Source organism: Gobio gobio, assembly GCF_949357685.1.
Source record: "Gobio gobio genome assembly, chromosome: 6".
Lineage (NCBI taxonomy): Eukaryota > Metazoa > Chordata > Actinopteri > Cypriniformes > Gobionidae > Gobio > Gobio gobio.
Genome location: NC_137102.1, coordinates 8,167,990 through 8,187,515, shown reverse-complemented (window position 1 = coordinate 8,187,515; position 19,526 = coordinate 8,167,990). Strand labels below are relative to the sequence as shown.

General features: G+C 38.7%; 1 protein-coding gene across 2 annotated transcripts in view; it reads left to right on the top strand.

The window, feature by feature from the left end:
* The first annotated feature begins 10,520 nt into the window (after nt 1-10,520).
* atp6v1h (ATPase H+ transporting V1 subunit H) overlaps nt 10,521-19,526 on the top strand; it is a 74,307-nt gene continuing 65,301 nt past the window's right edge. For both annotated transcript variants that reach the window (XM_079819653.1, XM_079819654.1), the window contains exons 1-2: nt 10,521-10,591; nt 11,139-11,272. In XM_079819653.1, coding sequence (XP_079675779.1) covers nt 11,169-11,272 — 104 coding nt within the window. In that variant the 5' untranslated portion in view covers nt 10,521-10,591; nt 11,139-11,168. The remainder of the gene's footprint in view (nt 10,592-11,138; nt 11,273-19,526) is intronic.

The window sequence follows — 19,526 nt, the reverse complement described above, 5'->3', positions numbered from 1 at the left end:
GTTCGTGTGTGTGTTCCGTGTGTGTGTTCGTTCGTGTGTGTGTTCCGTGTGTGTGTTCCGTGTGTGTGTTCGTTCGTGTGTGTGTTCCGTGTGTGTGTTCGTTCGTGTGTGTGTTCCGTGTGTGTGTTCGTTCGTGTGCGTGTTCGTTCGTGTGTGTTCCGTGTGTGTGTGTTCGTTCGTGTGTGTTCGTGTGTGTGTGTGTGTGTTCTCGTGTGTGTGTGTGTGTTCGTGTGTGTGTGTTCTCGTGTGTGTGTGTGTGTGTAAACAGTAGCCTTCCTGGTATACACTCTAAAAAAAAGTCTCCTAATCATAAGGGAACCTTTTTTAGTGCTATATAGCACCAATTTTGGTGCTTCAGTGGTTCTTCAGAGGTGCTGTATAGCACCTTAGTCAAAGAACCGGTGAAGAACCGCTGAAGAACCACTGAAGCACCAAAAATGGTGCTATATAGCACTATAAAAGGTTCCCCTATGATTACGAGCCAAGAACTATTTTTGGTGCCATATAGAACCTTTTTTTTTTTAGAGTGTATATCTGTTACGTTTACACTAAAACAAACTAGGGTGAAGACTCAAATGCAGGAAGGGATGATTTATTTACAAACATAATCAAACACGAAAATAACATATCACAACAAACAACATACCAAAACAGGTCAAGGAGAGGGAGCGGAACACGGGGAAGGGAGACGTTAAACAACGTACCGACAAAGACAGTGAACACAAGGGAGCTATATAAAGGGGAAGAATTCAGGAGGGAACAGGTGGGAGAAATTAAACACTAATCAGATAACAAGGGGGAGAGATCAGACAGAGACACGAGCACATAGCCCAAAACAACAAAACACCAAGTGCTCCACAAGACAGGACAGACATGTGACTATATCAAAATGTATAGTCAAGAGAACATATAACTCATTTAAAATGTGCAATGAGGCATTAATAAAGCATTAAAGCAGGGGTGTCCAACCCTGCTCGTCCTGCAGATTTCAGTTCCAACCCTGCTCCAACACAGTCTGTAATTATTTAGCACCCTGAACACCATGATTAGCTGGTTCATGTGTGTTTGATTGAGGTTGGAGCTAAAATCTGCAGGGTGGTAGCTCACCAGGACCAGGGTTTTAAACCCCTGGATTAAAGTATTTACTTCAAAAACATTTTTTGTATCAAGAGTGTTTGTTTTCTGTCATTTGCCTGTTTATTAGACCTGCATTCAGTGACAGAGCATATGATTTCTGTATTCTTATGAAAAGTGAAAGGTCTGTTATGAAATACATTTGCATCAAAACCAGTACCTTAATGCCAATAGCGGCACAGAGCTGTTCTTTCTGACCTTTGAAACAGAAAGGTCAGGAAAAACAGAAATGGAGAACACTCTAGGAGAGGAGAGGCCGGTTTTAATGTTCATGTCATTTTTGGATTGATCTCCATGAAGGTCATTAGTTACTCTTATGTGAGTTTAAGGCATTCATTAAAAAATACACCAGATGTCCACTGCTGTAAGTTTCAAGGCAAAGTCAGGTCTGTTATATCAAACTGTCTATGAAATCATCTAACAAAGAGCTTTTTAATCTTAAAATGAAAAGTTAGTAGAAAATGTTCCATTAAACGAGAACAAGATAGGGAATCTGAAACTGTCTTTTTTCCTCTGACATCATTAAATAACGAAAAGAGACGGTCCAATTTCCATCCAACATGCTGAAGATGTCAGAGGGCAACTGTGTAGGGCTCAGTCTAGAAAAACCTGTCACATTTACTCAGATGTTTCACAATGATGAGTGCAATAGGTCATATAATCAGCACTGCCAATAAAGAAAAAAATACTAATCATTTCCTGACTCTTTCTGTTCAGGTAGCCTACTCTGTATAGTCTATCACCAAAAGCATAAACACAAAATTAATATTTTGTTAAAAAAAAACAAAAAAAATTTGATTTAGCATATTTGAAGTGTAACTGTTGAATGGTTACATTTAGCCTACTTAAACTGAGAAAGAAATGCAAATTGTATTTATTGCACACTTATAAGGTCTATTTAGGGATAGTTCACCTAAAATGGAAAATTCTGTCATCATTTACTCACTCATATCATTCCAAACTATGACTGAATTAAAAAAAAGTCCAATGGGAAATCACAGACTCTGTCATTGTAGATATTTTTTAATTTTTTTAATATTCTTTGTGTTCTACAGAAGAAGAAGAAGAAGAAGAAGAAGAAGAAGAAGAAAATGAAAGTTAGGCTATAGGTTTGTTTGGCTGCGCTCGTTGTATTCTGTCTTCCGGTTTGTATTTCCACCGCTTGAATGGCTCGTTTTAAAATCTTCCCGGGGTGCGTCTCAATCAGCTCCCTAGTTCAGTTGTCAGGGCCCTGATCAGTACACAAGTCAATGGGCTAGCTCCCTGATCAGTGTCCTGACTACTGAACTAGGGAGCTGATTGAGACGCACCCTCGTTCTACTGACATTTGCTTTAAACATTAGTCTACAATGCTCATGAAAACTTTTGTTAACTCTACAATAAGAAGTAAATGCACGTAACCAGCTAATTACTCTTCGACAACGATGCCATAGAAATTAAAAACAGAGCTAAAACGGAAGTTCAAAGACACTAAAGATGTCTGCACGTTTGTTTCTGTGGCGCATAAGGTCTGTAGCCAGAGGAAAACTGGACCCCTGGTGCATAGCCTGGTTTCATTCAAGGTATTTTTCTTCATTACAAAGCATTTTTCCATTCCTTGCCACAATTGCCTTTGGCTTGCACACTATAGGGACTAAAGATAAAAGTATTACTGCAGAACTTTTTTAATTTACTTCTTGGTTGAACTGCTTAGGGGTGGATGATATGACTAAAAACTTAAACCCTATTATGTGTCATTTTTGATGTGGTAGGGAATCGGGATAGACATCACATCATTTTAACTACATTTGTCACTACACAAAAATTGTATATAAATTGAAACTAAAACCAGGCAAAATTCATAATTCTTTACTTAAATTACTAACTTAATTTGACAACTCTTATACATGTACATGAACTTATACAAGGATTCAAATTTTAATTTATTTAAATATGCAGATGATATGGCACTTGTTGCCCGGTTGAGTAAAGCTGGAACAGAAGGAGATTATAGCTACATTAATAATCTTCAAAACTGGTGTAAATTGAGTTCATTGGAGATAAATATGAATAAAAGGAATTTATCATATGTAGATTTTTATTTAAGGGTTAGAACCTTTGATACTTGATGGATATCAAATATAAATAGTTGGAAGTTTTAAAAATATTTAGTAACATTTATTGATAGTAAATTGACATTTGCTGGAAATGTTGAGTATGTTTTTAAAAAAGCAAAGCAGAGATTATATCTTCTTAGGAGGTTACATTATTTTGGTGTGAGTCAATATATTTTAGAGATGGTTTATAAGAATCTTGTTGAGAGTGTTTTTAATATGACTATGTGGTGTGACTATTGCCAGTTAAAGAAAAGCAAAAACTGTGCCGAGTAGTTAAAATTGCTAGTGCAATTGTAGGACAACCACAAAGACAACTGAATGAAATTTATCAAACGAGAGACAAAAAGCACAGGTTATTATTGAAGATTGTTCTCATCCCTTGAATATTAAATTTAAGCTTTTATCATCAAAAAGACGTTTTAGATCTGAGTGTGAGGGGTGATTGGGTTACTCGTTGTCTTTTTATGTGATTTGTGTGATGATATTGAATGTGTTTGATTGTTTTTTGCCAAATGTAAACTATCCTATTTGCCCAGCTTTAAATGGCATTAATATGATACAACCCCAAATCAGAAAAAGTTGGGACAGTATGGAAAACGTCAAAAAAAAAAAAAGAAGTGATTTCTAAATTTACTTTGACTTGTATTTCATTGCAGACAATATGAACACAAAATATTTAATGTTTTGTCTGGTCAACTTCATGTCATTTGTAAATATGCATCCTTTCCTGTCATTCAGACCTGCAACACATTTCAAAAAAAGTTGGGACAGTAAAGCATTTACCACTTTGTAATGTTGCCATTCCTTTTTCACAACACTTAAAAGACGTTTAGGGACTGAAGACACCAAGTGATGAAGTGTTTCAGGTGTAATTTTGTCCCATTCTTCCTGCAAACAAGTCTTAAGGTGGGCAACAGTACGGGGTCTTCGTTGTCACACATTCTCACACATTCTCACACATTCTCTATTGGAGACAGGTCGGGACTGCAGGCAGGCCAGTCAAGTACCCGTACCCTCTTCCTCCGCAGCCAGGACTTTGTAATGTGTGCAGAATGTGGTTTTGCATTGTCTTGTTGAAATATTCATGGACGTCCCTGGAAAAGATGTCTTCTTGAAGGCAGCATATTATGCTCCAAAATCTCTATGTACTTTTCAGCATTAATGGTGCCTTCACAGAAGTGCAAGTTACCTTAGCCAAGGGCACTGACACAACCCCATACCATGACAGACCCTGGCTTTTGGACTTGTTGCTGGTAACAGTCTGGATGATCCTTTTCTTCTTTGGTCCGGAGCACACGCCGTCCATTCCTCCCAAAAAATACCTGAAATACTGATTCATCTGACCACAGTACACGTTTCCACTGTGTGATGGTCCATCCCAGATGCCTCCGAGCCCAGAGAAGTCGACGGCGCTTCTGGACACTGTTAACATAGGGCTTCCTTTTGGCACAGTACAGTTTTAACTGGCATTTGTGGATGTAACTACGTATTGTGGTATTTGACAAAGGTTTGCCAAAGTAGTCCTGAGCCCATGTGGTGATATCGCTTATAGATGAATGACGATTCTTGATGCAGTGCCGCCTGAGGGATCGGAGATCACGGTTGTTCAGCTTAGGCTTGCGCCCTTGTCCTTTACGCACTGAAATTCCTCCAGATTCCTTGAATCTTTTAATTATGTTATGCACTGTTGAATGTGAAATATCCAAATCTCTTCCTATCTTTCTTTGAGGAACATTGTTTTTAAACATTTCAATAATTTTCTCACGTATTTGTTGGCAAACTGGCGATCCTCAGCCCATCTTTGCTCCTACAGGATTAGACCTTTCTTGGATGCTGCTTTTGTACCAAATCATTATTACAATCACCTGTTACAAGCAACTTTTTTGAAATGTGTTGCAGGTCTGAATGACAGGAAAGGATGCATATTTACAAATGACATGAAGTTGACCAGACAAAACATGAAATATGTTGTGTTCATATTGTCTGCAATGAAATACAAGTCAAAGTAAATTTAGAAATCACTTCTTTTTTTTTTTTTTTGCGTTTTCCATACTGTCCCAACTTTTTCTGATTTGGGGTTGTATTATAAATATTGACATTATGGTTTTCTGAAAAGCCGCTATACAAATAAAATCGACATGAGTATAGATAATCACTCCTCTAATTATAAAGATAAACTGCCAAAGTCAAAGTGTTTAAAAAATAGATTTGGCCAAAAATCCATATACTTGATGTGTCTGATTGTGTAGGTGTGAAGCAATTCCTATAAAAAACGCAACGTATTGCATAAATTGCACTGCACCTACTTGATTGTGCAACCATTTGGTCAAATACTCTTAATCCGTATTCAGACAGGAAGGCTTCTAGAAATAACCCGATCACATCAAAGGGAGCTGCCTCTACAGACAATAAATAACACCCTTTCTGGAATAACAAAATGCTCTTTTGTAATGAACTTGTGGCTCGCTCTCATGCATGGCAAAATTTAAATAATTAATATCGCTTACACCAGAGAGGTTGGTCCATACCCTGACGTACCTGAACGTATATGGGATCCTTTGATCTGTCCCCCGTGTTTTCATTCTCGTCCTCATTTTCATAACTTCCTGTCGCTAAGTAACCCTCGTCGTGCCGACAGGCCAAGAGAAGATGCCGTAGCTGCCCCCACATCAAGTAGGAAGAAAGCCGAACACTCAGTACCACAGAATAGGGCCAGACCTCCCACTTCAAGATGATTCTATTACATGGCATTCCTCACCTAAAGTCTTTCCATGTTGTCAAAGAACTAGCATGTTCACAAAGACCCAAAGCCGTAGGTTTCTCATGATCCATGGCATCTCTGGTCAGCAGGTACCTTAACAAAAGACACTTATACAGAAGACAACAAACGAGAACAGCACTTGGTGAACAGGGCAGAAAAGGGATTACACTTGTGCATGTCCCATCGAGTCTGATCCCCTATGGTTTAGTGCACTTCAAAGGCTTAGGACAGATTAAACACAGGATGTGTGTCGTTCACAGCCATGAGTGTGTGGTGTAGGCTAAGCGATGTTTGAAATAAATATGCATTTATAGAGTTCAAAGACCTTCCCCGGTTGAATGTGTTTGACGTTAATACACTCTTTCATTCACTTCCATGCACTAAAGTGTGATTTCTAGACCTGGAAATGTCATGTACAGTGCACCCGGAAAGTATTCACAGCGCTTCACTTTTTCCACATTTTGATATGTTACAGCCTTATTCCAAAATGGATTAAATTCATACATTTTTTTCAAAATTCTAAAACAATACCCCATAATGACAGCGTGAAAGAAGTTTGTTTGAAATCTTTGGAAATGTATAAAAAAAAATAAAAAACACATTTACATGAGTATTCACAGCCTTTGCCATGACACTCAAAATTGAGCTCAGGTGCATCTTGTTTCCACCAATCATTCTTGGGATGTTTCTACAACTTGATTGGAGTCCACCTGTGGCGAATTCAGTTGATTGGACATGATTTGGAAAGGCACACACCCAGGGCCGGCCCAAGCCTTTATGGGGCCCTAGGCAGAATTTTATTTGAGGGCCCCTTGGTGCCACCAATACGACTGACTATTGTCAGTTCTTGATAATTCGTACACCCATTATCAATGTTATTAGATGTAGCTGTGTTGTTTACATCATGTCTGCCTGTCATGTTTTTACCCTTATACGGTTTTTAATTGTTACAGTAGCAAACCCACAAGAGTGGTCAGATGTTAACTTGCACTTTAATATTCAAAGTCTTACAGTACTACAGTTCAGACTGGGATATGTACACTTTTTTATTTTTTAAATATATATATATATTTTTAAAAGAAGCCTGTTATGCTGAATATGCTCACACTTTTTGCCCCAGAATTATTTGATGAATAGATCCTAAAAACAAAACAAAAATTGCACAACTGTTTTCAAAACTGATAATAAAATGTTTCTTGATCATCCTCATATGAGAATGATTAGTGAAGGATCATGTGACACTGAAGACTGGAGTAATGATAATAAATTCAGCTTTGATCACAGGGATGAATCACACTTTACTAAATATTCACATAGAGAACAGCTATTTTAAATTGCAATAATATTTCACAATATTACTGTCCGTTTTTAATGTATTTTTGGTCAAATAAATGCAGCCTTGGTGAGTAGAAGAGACTTAAAAACAATAAATGTTGATGGATTTGTTTAAACAGCGTTAAACGTTAAACAGCTTTTATTTTGCCAGAAACACGCAGGAAGACCTTTTATTAACTTATAAATGATTCTCATTACGAATCTGGGAAGATGTTTGCTGAATGTTGCGTTCCCATATTATCATTTTGAGCGACTCAAACATATAGTAGCCTACTTGCAGAGAAGCATTTACCCTACTGCGAACAGAATTCGCACCAAACCATATCACATTCTCAAATCCATCCATCCTGGAAAACAAGCTAATAGTGTCCAGCCAATGGTGCTGCGAGCTCGTGCAGCGCTGTCAGAATCAATTTGTGCATATATTAGAGAACTTTTTTCAAAAAAGGTGCAGTTTATCTAGTAATTGTTTAAGGCCATTTCGCGATTTCAATAAAGCAACATGCTGTAAGTAATTTAATGTGCTCTTGGGGGCCCCCTGGTGGCGAAGGAGGCCCTAAGCAGCCGGCTCTGCACACACCTGTCTATATAAGGTCCCACAGTTAACAGCGCATGTCAGAGCACAAACCCAGCCATGAAGTCTGTAGACCTCTGAGACAGGATTGTATCGAGGCACAGATCTGGGCATTGAAGGTCCCAATGAGCACAGTGGCCTCCATCATCCGTAAATGGAAGAAGTTTGGAATGACCAGGACTCTTCCTAGAGCTGGCCGCCCAGCCAAACTGAGCAATCTGGAGAGAAGGGCCTTAGCCAAGGGGGTGACCAAGAACCTGATGGTCACTCTGACAGAGCTCCAGCATTTCTCTGTGGAGAGAGGAGAACCTTCCAGAAGAGCAACCATCTCTGCTGCACTCCACCAATCAGGCCTGTATGGTAGAGTGGCCAGACGGTACATGACAGCCTGCCTGGGGTTTGCTAAAAGGCAATTAAAAGGACTCTCAGTCCATGAGAAAGAAAATTCTCTGGGCTGATGAAACAAATATTGAACTCTTTGGCCTGAATGGCGAGCGTCATGTCTGGAGGAAACCAGGCACCGCTCATCACCTGGCCAATACCATCCCTACAGTGAAGCATGGTGGTGGCAGCATCATGCTGTGGGGATGTTTTTCAGCGGCAGGAACTGTGAGACTAATCAGGATTGAGGGAAATATGAAACGGTCCTGGAGTGAAAAGTTCCAGTGAAAGAGTGACCTCTGACCTGACACATGATGAATGCGGAAGCGCAGAGGATAGAGCAAAACAAAACACTGGTCACAAGTTAGAAGTCTAAAATTTGTATTTTTAAAGAGAAATGTTTGAGAGCTTGAGTTTGTTGCCCAGCCATACTTGTTTGAAATGCGAGAGGCATCTACTCTCACCTAAGCTTATGCTACTCCTATATTCTACGTAATGCGTCGGGTCAGAGGTCACTCTTCCACCAGAACTCGACTCGCATACGGCTATGGCCATAACCGGAAGCCAGTGATTATAGTTCATAAACGTACAAACACCGCTTCTCTTTGCTCCAGAAGGGCTTTATTAAAACCCTGGTGCCATATGGATTACTTTAATGTTGGATGGATGCACTTTTTTGGGCTTCAAAATCTAAGATACCATTCATTCCCATTATAAAGCTTGGAAGAGCCAGTATATTTTTTAATATAATTAATTCTGATTGTGTTTGGCTGAAAGAAGAAAGTCTTGGATGGCTTACGGGTGAACTAACCCTTTAATTATGTATGTGCACATTATGTGAATGAATTGAATAACCTAAGTTACCTAGCTTTCCTGGTAGTCGTTAGTAAATTCACTTGTCACAAATGATTCATAAAACATATCAGTTTACCCTATGTTTACTTTCTTCACTGACACAGATGCAAATGTATTCATCAAAGCTTGGGAAGGAAAGAGATACAGGGAAAGATATGGAGACTGAGAGAAAAAGAAAGAGAGAAGGTGATGGAGATGGAGATGAGAGAGGAAGAGCAGGTTTGACAAATAATTATGCTACTGTCCACTGACATGGTTTTAAATCTTATCCATTATTTTGTCCTTCAAATGTCTTAACCTCGTAAGACCCAGGAAAACAAAGTCTTTTGAATGTAGTATTTTTTCATGTCATTGCATTGTTTAGCATAACATTTTTTTTAATCCATATGTTATGCTATGTCCTCATAAGTGGACACCAGGACTAATAAAATAAAATAACATGAAAATCACATGTATAGGCAAAAACAATGGGATTTTGTTTTTCATTCACCAATTCATCTTCAGGTTTCAGTTTTTTTTAACCAAACTTAGTTTAAAGATGATTCCAAACTATGTTATGAAAGATATAACAGATTGATTTGATATATTATTTAACTTTATGCAATATGTGGGTAAAAGGGCCATACATGGGCTTTCCCATTCAATGCAATGTATCTATACACTGTATCTAATTTGCATATTAATGTGTTCTTGGAGCAACATGTAGCCTAATAAAAAAAAGAAGTATAATAATGGGAGTAATAGTTGACAACATCATAATAACATCTAATATTTTATCGGAACATTAATATGTAATTTCTTTCCTTGTTGTGTCCTTTATAGTGGACATGTATGAAATCAATGCCCTGTTTTGTAACAGAAAGTAATATTTTGATTGGTAACCCCATAACATTTTCCTGAGATGTTGATTTATAACAAGCAAATTGAAAATGAGTCAGATTTAAATGATAGTTACAATAGGTTGACCAAACGTCCTGTTTTCCCAGGACATGTCCTGTTTTTAAGTCCTGTCACATAAGTTACAAAATATTATTATATTTCCATAAGAGTGCTAAATTTGATAATTCAGTCATTTTAGAAGACCAAGGAGCTGTTGTTGTCCTGGTGAAACCTCAAAACATTTGGTATCTCTGAGAAGCCCTGACATGTATGGTGTCAGAGAAATTCACTCAAATATAATGTCCTCGTACGAGGACAGTGGCTTAAAATGCACATTATGTAGATCAGGGAAATCAACAATTTCTCCGGGGCTGTTAAACCCGCTAGCAAACTCAATTTTTGGGACCTCGGTGTTTATAAAACCCTGCGCACGGCCCTGGAGACAAACGATTCGAGTCACTGAATCAAACTGAAATGACTCTTTAAAGGGTTAACTTGCTGGCCCGCTCACATGACAACATCACGTGACATTGATCCCGTGACGTCTTGTAGCAATTTGACAGCAAAAGGCAGCAGGTACGTGAAGTCAAACATATTTCTATTTTCTATTAGAAATATTGCTTGTCGTGTTTACAAATAACTGCTTGATAACTGTGTAGCATTGTCTTATTGAACATAGACGCAAGGCGCTAATGTTACCTTTCCAACCCGCTGTTTTCATACATTAGCTGTTGTTGTCATTGGCTCTGTCGATTCAGGAACGTCGGTAGTTTTGTTTAGAAGACATATAACGAATATGATCATCCCCGACAAAATTAATTAATCCCATTTACATTTTAAATTAAGTTGTAATTCGCCATTTTACCCGTTCAACCTTAGCTAGCTGTTACACGACCCCTACTACGATGCTAATTCAGTTTTATACTGTGTATGAACAACACAACACCGTCTCTTTTGCGCAGTAACATCATGTAATCTTTATTCACAATTTTCTCACCGTGTTATCTACGTTTCTAACCTCTTTTTGAGTGGAGCTAGCTGGAGTGAGTTACAGATGCTGCAGTATTTTTCCTGGTGGCCTTTCCAGGGGGGATAGCACATCACGATTTGATATTGTGTTCAGTTTTAAGGTCCTAATATATAAGAACTCAAGATGGATATCCGAGGGGCAGTGGATGCTGCCGTCCCCACCAACATCATCGCAGCCAAGGCCGCAGAGGTCCGAGCAAACAAGGTCAACTGGCAGTCCTACCTCCAGTGAGTACATCTGAATTCTGCTTCTATATTTCTCTACTAGACACTACATTCTGAAATCTGACTGAATTTTTGGGCCTCGTTGAATGCTGTCACAAGATACTGAGCTTTTGTAAAAGTATTATGGTGCTTCACCATTTAAAACTCTTTTTTTAATGGAATATTGCACTATTTATTATAAATGATTAATCCGTTCATATAATAATTTTTTTATCAAATTAATTCGCCTTTGTATTCTTTAATCGGAATAACTTCTCCTTCCCTTTTGCAATGACATCTTTTCTCTGATGATGTGTTTACTGGCACAAGAGCGGGACAACCTGTCACTCACATGAGATCACAGCAATAGTAAACCATAGTGATCCAATAGAGACAGAGCGACACGCGTCATAATCTGAAGACCACGCCCACCGGGGGGGAAAACAATCAAACCGTCTCCATTGACTTTGCATTGCGGGAGGCGGCCTCCTTGTCATCTCGGACTTATTACAAAAAACTGAACAATGTATAAAAGCTGATATGTGACAAAGTGAACTGCAAACAAGCTAAACAAAACCCAGAAGCAAAAACCCAGACGTTTTTATAAGCTGTTGACCCAAAAAACGAGCGTTATAGGACAAAAAAGTGGATTCAGGCCATTGAGACAGAGCGCTACAGGTCATATTACACTGAGAACTACGGCAACTAGAGCGGAATGTAATCAACGACAGGAAATATCATATATAAAACGGACATTTGGATATTTGACTTAACAGTGACAAAATGTTTACTGCACACATACACATACTGAGACATACTGAGTGTCAGGATCCCAAAATGTACCCATTCTTCCTGCTGAAGCGTCACTTCGTATTGCCTGTATCCACTTTTATCTTCTTAAACGCTCGTTTTTTGGGGTCGACAGCTTATAAAAACGTATTTCTGTGTTTTTTAGCTTGTTTGCTGTACACCATGTCACATATCAGCTTTTAGACATTGTTCTGTTTTTTGTTATAAGTCCGAAATGACAATGAGGCAGCCTCACGCAATGCAAAGTCAATGGAGAGCGGTGGATTTCCCCCCCCCCCGGTGTGGGCGTGGCCTAAATACGCTCTTGTCTCTATTAACTGACCCTTCACGAAAACCCGCCCCCCTTAGTTACTGTTGCTAAGTCCGACAAGCCATGGCACTCTCACGCCACACATGTTCTCACGCAGTGGAAAGAGGACACTGACAACACGCCGACAGACAAGACAGAGCAGGTTACTTTTGATATGAAGCAAAGTCTAAGATTTCAAGTTGTCAGTTAAGAAATTCAAAAAATAAATAACGTTTATTGTGTGGCGACATATCACTGTTGCGCCTCAGTTCAAGCGGCATGTGAACTGATCATCTCTTCCTTCCAGTTATAACACCAAATAAACATAAACGAACATTAGAAGGATGTTATCAATACATACTAAGGTATCAATACACACTGTTTTTAAAGTTAAAGTCCACCAATGTTAATCTACTAACTTTCCTTTCTGGTTTGTTTGTTGGACAAAAGGGTTGATTCCGCATTATGATTGGTCAGATCACCTGTCAATCAAACTCTTGGCTAAGGGTGAATTCCAGATGGACAAAATCAACTTCCACCCTACATTTTTTTTCTTGTTCGAGAATCCGTTTAATTTAAATATACGTTGCAATAAGGAAGAAAAGACTATCGCAACTTTCATTTCATGCCGACTTTAAACCTATTTATTGAGTCCCTAATAAAGTAACAACAGACTTGCTTCATTTGTGAATGATTGTTTTAACAAATCTAAACTTTTGAAGTCTATTATGCCTAAAATGCTGTCTCTGTTGTCAGCTTACTAGTTTTTATTACTCTTACTATGAAGCAAGAATAAAAAAGTTCAAAACACTTCAGAATTTGGATTACATCTTGGTTTCATTCTTTGGTTCAAATAAAATGAGATTTGAATGTTTGATCATTTTCTTTAGTGTAATACTTCTCTAAAACAGGAACAAGGTCTAGATCCTTTAAGGAAACTGTGTCATTGTCTTGTGACTGTTATAATGTAGGTAGTGCGTGAGTGGCTGTCTGTTTCTGACATTGAATATTTTAAGGTTTGTCATTTCTTATATGCATAGTCCTCCCTTAATGTTATTTACCAACTAAGTCAAAGTATTTTTTTTTACCCAAGAAGATAAAAATTGTTTACTCTTCTAACCCATATGTGATATATACTGGTAGTATAGTCAGAGCCTCTCCACTGTTGTAAAAAGCGACTAGTAAAGTCATGGTCTTTATATGATTGGCTTCCTAAGTGCATGTGATCTAGAGCTGCAACTAACGATTATTTTTTCTGTCGACTAATCTAACGATTATTTTTTCGATTAGTCGACTAATCTAACGATTATTTTCCAGATTAATCTTATGATTCTTTTTTTACTGATTATTGTATTTCAAAGAGGGTAGTGAATTTGTATATTATTTTAACATGAAATCAATGAATGATGACAATATTAATTGTATTTCAGGAAAGGTAGTGTACATAGTATGCCATTTTATAATGAAATATATGAACACAAGAAGCTTTTTAAACATTATATATAATGATACTATTCATCATAAAATGTATACAGAGTAGGCCTAATTAGGAAAAGTTGTTTACTATAGGCTAGTAGTTGAGTATGATTTACTTATTGATTTGTGTCAATAGTAAACGAAAATGCACTTGTATTTATCTGCAAAAGGTTCACATACAGGAGCTTTCAGCATAGTTTTAATATAGTATAACTAGTCGTCTATTTTGAAGATACATGTGCATAAACAACGACTAAAGCTGCCAGAAGTTTTTGCCCAAACTTCAAAGACACATTTAAATGATTAAAGCTAGAGGCGCATATCTTAACTTTAATGTTACTTTAATCATGTAAACTACCTACATACAGCATGTTTTATGCACATGTGTTTGGGACAGAGGGGAACCAGGTCGCATTAACAGGAGATATATGCAGCCCATAATAAATAAAAGCACGAGACGTACTGGGGTCGGAGAAGAACCCCGGAAAATGTGACCGTCTGTTGCAATACACGCGCCACGGTTCAGCTGCGCGAGAGAACACTGGAAGGGTTGCCAGGTTTTCACAACAAAACCCACCCATTCGTTACTCAAAACAAGCCCAATCGCGTTTCGGGGAGGTTCTCTGGTAAACATCGCGTTCGGGGGGTTGAATATGTGTGTTTTTTTGCTTCAACCCGCGGACATGAGACACAGCCCGCGGCAACAGTGTAGAAGTAGCCCAATTCCGCGGAAAAAAGCGGACTTGGCAACACTGATTGGCAGTGTGAAAGCTCCCGCTCTCCACGCGCACAGCTTCTGCTCTGCCTGCGCGCGCAGTGTGAAACCGGCGTTACAGAGCGAGCAAAGCACAGTTTTATTCGGCTTCTGTTTAAAGTACTCCCACACTTTTGAATGTCGCGGTCTGGCTTTATATGATAAATGATAATTTTCACTATGCCCGGGAGCAGAAGCTGCCATTATTCTAGATCTTCTGTTCCATTCTAGAACGTAAATAATGTGCCGACGTATTTTCGTAGTCGACGTCATCGACGACGTCGACGCGTCGTTGCAGCCCTAATGTGATCCAAGTTGACTTTTTCTTGTTGTCCAGTGTCCAATGTAAACAGAGAGAGAGCTTACCATTTCCCATCTGCTTCTTGTATTACAAAAGCCCTCTCTGCTATGTTTTTTTTAATTCATCAAACAAATTTCAACTACAAAATTAAGCAGCACAAGTACGCTATATTGCCAAAAGTATGGGGAAACCCCTCCAAATCATTGAATTCAGGCGTTCCAATCACTTCCATGGCCACAGGTGTATAAAATCAAGCACTAGGCATGCAGACGCTTCTACAGACATTTGAGAAAGAATGGGTCGCTCTCAGGAGCTCAGTGAACTCAAGCGTGGTACTGTGATCGGTTGCCACCTGTGCAATAAGTCCATTTGTGAAATTTCTTCACTACTAAATATTCCACGCTCAACTGTTAGTGGTGTTATAACAAAGTGGAAGCAATTGGGAACAACAGCAACTCAGCCACGAAGTGATAGGCCACGTAAAATCACAGAGCGGGATCAGCGCATGCTGAGTGTGCAGAAGTCACTAACTACAGACCTCCAAACTACAGACCATCAATAGCTACAGACCTCCAAACTTCGTGTGGCCTTCAGATTAGCTCAAGAACAGTGGGTAGGGAGCTTCATGGAATGGGTTTACATGGCCGAGCAGCTCATCCAAGCCTTACAGCACCAAGTGTAGGGTTGGGTACCGAAATCCGGTTCCAATATGGCACCGGTACTTATATAACCGGTATGTACCGGACCGAATCAGAACGCAGATTTTGGTTCCTCATTTCGGTGCCAAAATTCAAACGTGCTTTCGGGTGCTTTGGCTGGCACCGAGCCAGAGACAGACGCTCAGCGCTGGTCACATCACAACTCATGACAACTATTCAGTGTTTTCAACCACATCATGTTTATTTCAGGTTTCAGACATTTAAATGCTCATAAGTAGGCTGATAGCAAAAAACACACACTGATGTCTATGAAAGAGGCTATGACAATCCTTTCAGGCGGTTATAATTTGACTAACGTTACATGTTTTATTCACATCAGATACATGCACATTATATAGTAACTATATAGTTTACTCTATTCTTCTTCCAGTTCACTGGTCACTTACTTTCATGTATTTCGTGAGACGAGAATGATCTCAAGTGTTGTAAATCCGACAGATCCGATTCTGAGGCGCAAACTAACATGGCGCCGCCCATTGCGCTTTATAGATCAACTAACACACATTCACTCACACATTTGAATATCAGATAGTTCGTGACACAGTTAAGAAGTTTGTGAATATTTTGAATAAAAAGAGAAAACGAAATAAACCCGATACAGCTGAGCTGTCAGCGCTATTGTGGCTGCTGTGTGTCATGTGAGAAACATGACGCGTCGTCATGGAAACATTAAGGCGATGCGTTCTAAAATATTTAGCCAGAGAATATGATCATATTTCAAAATAAAGCTGAAGCTGGAAGCTGGTTTGTAGCATACCAAGAATACAGACTACTGCTGTTATTACTGTAACTGTTATTTAGAGTTATATTAGGCCTGTTGTATTTGGGTTAGGTGGCTTAGGTTTTACTGTGAATTTGTAAATAAGTCAATTATAATTTGTAAATAAGTCAATTGTGTTTTGTATTTATTTATATTCATACATTTAAGTATACATTAAACTTTTAATAAATGGTTCAATTTAAATAAATAAATAAAAAGCCATTTAATGTTATCCACCTCGTTTTGTGGCCATTTAAAAAAAAAAAAAAAAAGTATCGGTTCAGGCACCGTTTAGGCACTGGAACCGTTTTAAAAGTATCAGTTTGGTACCGGAATCGGAAAAAACCCAAACGATACCCAACCCTAACCAAGTGCAACGCAAAGCGTCGGATGCAGTGGATTGGGCTTGGCCCCTGAGTTCCAGTGAAAGGAACTCTTAATGCTTCAGCATATCAACTTCGTGGGAACAGTTTGGGGATGCCACTTCCTGTTCCAACATGACTGCGCACCAGTGCGCAAAGTAAGGTCCATAAAGACATGGATGAGCGAGTTTGGTGTGGAGGAACTTGACTGGCCTGCACAGAGTCCTGACCTCAACCCGATAGAACACCTTTGGGATGAATTAGTGCAGAGACTGCGAGCCAGGTCTTCTGGTCCAACATCAGTGCCTGACCTCACAAATGCACTTCTAGAAGAATGGTCAAAAAATCCCCTAAACACCCTCCTAAACCTTGTGGCAAGCCTTCCCAGAAGAGTTGAAGCTATTATAGCTAGTTGTTAATAATTTGCTTTGTTTATTATTATTATTATTATTATCATTATTCATATTCCTTTATACTGTATGATTACTTATTTGTATTTCTGCGTGGTATTTGTTTTCCAGCTTTTCTTTGGTTTCATTTATGTTATGATAACGAAGGTCTTTTATTTTGACATCCGGTTGTGCAGAGGATGTGGATATATTGAGTGTTGTTCAAACAGTTCAGTATGGAACGAGGCCTAGATGCACAAGGTCTTAGCATCGACGGTTCACGGTGCAAGGAGTTTTTAGCTTCTGGTTTAAATGGAGAACAAGCTCTTACGGGTTGATTCCCGCAATGCATGATGGCGATGTTTATGGTGTCCAACGATGATCGCAATAAAGTGTGGGAATCACCAGTCCAAGACTCAATCCAATTATTAAGCCAGGTAGCTACACTAGTGATGCACCGAAATGAAAATTCTGGGCAGAAAACGAAAATTTAGGATGCACTTGGCCCGAAAACCGAAACTGAAGCTGAAAATGGCTTCTTTTAAAAATGTACACTTTATGAATTTACAACAATAAATATAAATAATAATGCCAAATAGGCCTAATATTATTCTTCAAGTTTTATGTTCCATCAAATAAAATAGTTTTTTAACAGTTGTGCAAAAAAAGATCCACAATTATCTGAATAACTGCACATAAAATCACAGAAAGGTTCTCATTAAGAACATGAGATGCTGCACTGAATAGTCTCTCACTGTCTGTCGCTGTTCCCCGGGAAAAATGGCATTTGGGGGGTAAAATATGTGTTTTTTTTGGCAGGCTAAAATTTGCATTCCCGGGTCTAAATATCACATAAATGGGGTCGCTTCAACCCGCGGACATGGAAAAACATCCTGCGGCAATCCGCGCAAGCAATGGAAATCGGCCTTTGTTCGCGCACCAGTAGTCAAGGGGATTGTCGCTTCTGGCAATGGGTAGTTCAGCTGGATACGTCTGTATTTGTTCTCATACCGCTGACATGCTTAATCTTTGATAGGCAGACGCGTCGTGTGATAACAGCTCGACCGTGAGTGAAATCTAAGCGCTTGCGCACGGATGGGAGGGGCGGGTGACATTCATTTTCGGTTTACGTTTTCGGCTGTTTTTTTTATTTTTGGCCCGAAACCGATAATGCAATTTTCGGCCGCCGAAGTTTCGGTGCACCCCTAGTTATAGCTGCAAAGGGTGGGCCAACTCCATATTAAACCCTACGAATTAAGAATAGGATGGCACTAAAGTTCATGTTTATGTAAAGGCAGAAGTCCCAAATCGTTTGGCAATATAGTGTATTTTCATCATCGATAAATATTTCTTGAGCACCATATCCATGTATTAGAACGCTTTCAAAAGGATCATTGTGACACTGAAGACTGAAATAATGGCTATCAAAAAATTATCTTTGCCAATACTGGAGTAAATTACAGTGTTACATTAACATCAGTCAATCAAGCTTTTTAAAAATAATTAATAATTATTTGTTTAATAATTACATGACTTTGTCTGCAGAAAAACACACACAGACTGTTGTCATAATGGACAAGATCTGAAAAGTCCTCTGTGTGTTCCTTGAGGGAACGATCCCCCTATGAGAATCAGTTCTGATCTTCTGTCACAGCAAGGTTGCAGTAAAGAAAAAGAGCAGGACTCAATCACAGCAGTTGTTTTATTAAACACAAACTCAAAATATCAAACACTCAGAGGTTTCAGAATATTTGCACAAATCATCAGAAAAACCACTAAAAATTGACGAGATCAGAACAAAGAAATAACTGATAACAAGCTCTATAAACGTTAACAAAGAGAAAAAAATGAGAAACAGGTCAATTTAATTAATCTAACAATGAAAAACCATACCAACTACGAGTGCGCTCAAACTAAACTCAAAATCAGACATTATGTGACATTACGATCAGGGGCGGACTGGCCATCGGGAGCACCGGGCGTTTTCCCGGTGGGCTGCTGGACAATGTGGGCCGGCCCATTGCTAATATATATGAAGAATGAATAATAGTAATGAATAACTTGAATTTTTAAACAATTGGAGCTCTATTCCATAAAATGACAGATGTCAAGCTCCTGAAAGGGCAAATACTATAACAACTAGAAAGGCACCATAAAATAGTCCACATTCTGCACTACATACTAAGTCTTAGACCATAGCATTGCTTTATATGGACTGATTTTATGGTAGGTATTGAACTTTTGTGATATTAAACTTCACTGTATGGAAAAGATTTCAAAATGTGTAAAAAAAAAATTCTAAATGATTTATCAATTGCCATGTGCACCAGGAAAGACTGGTGCACATTATAACCTAAAGAAGTGTGCCAATCATTCATTAATGTTAATGATAAGCATTTCAATAAAAAAAATAGCATT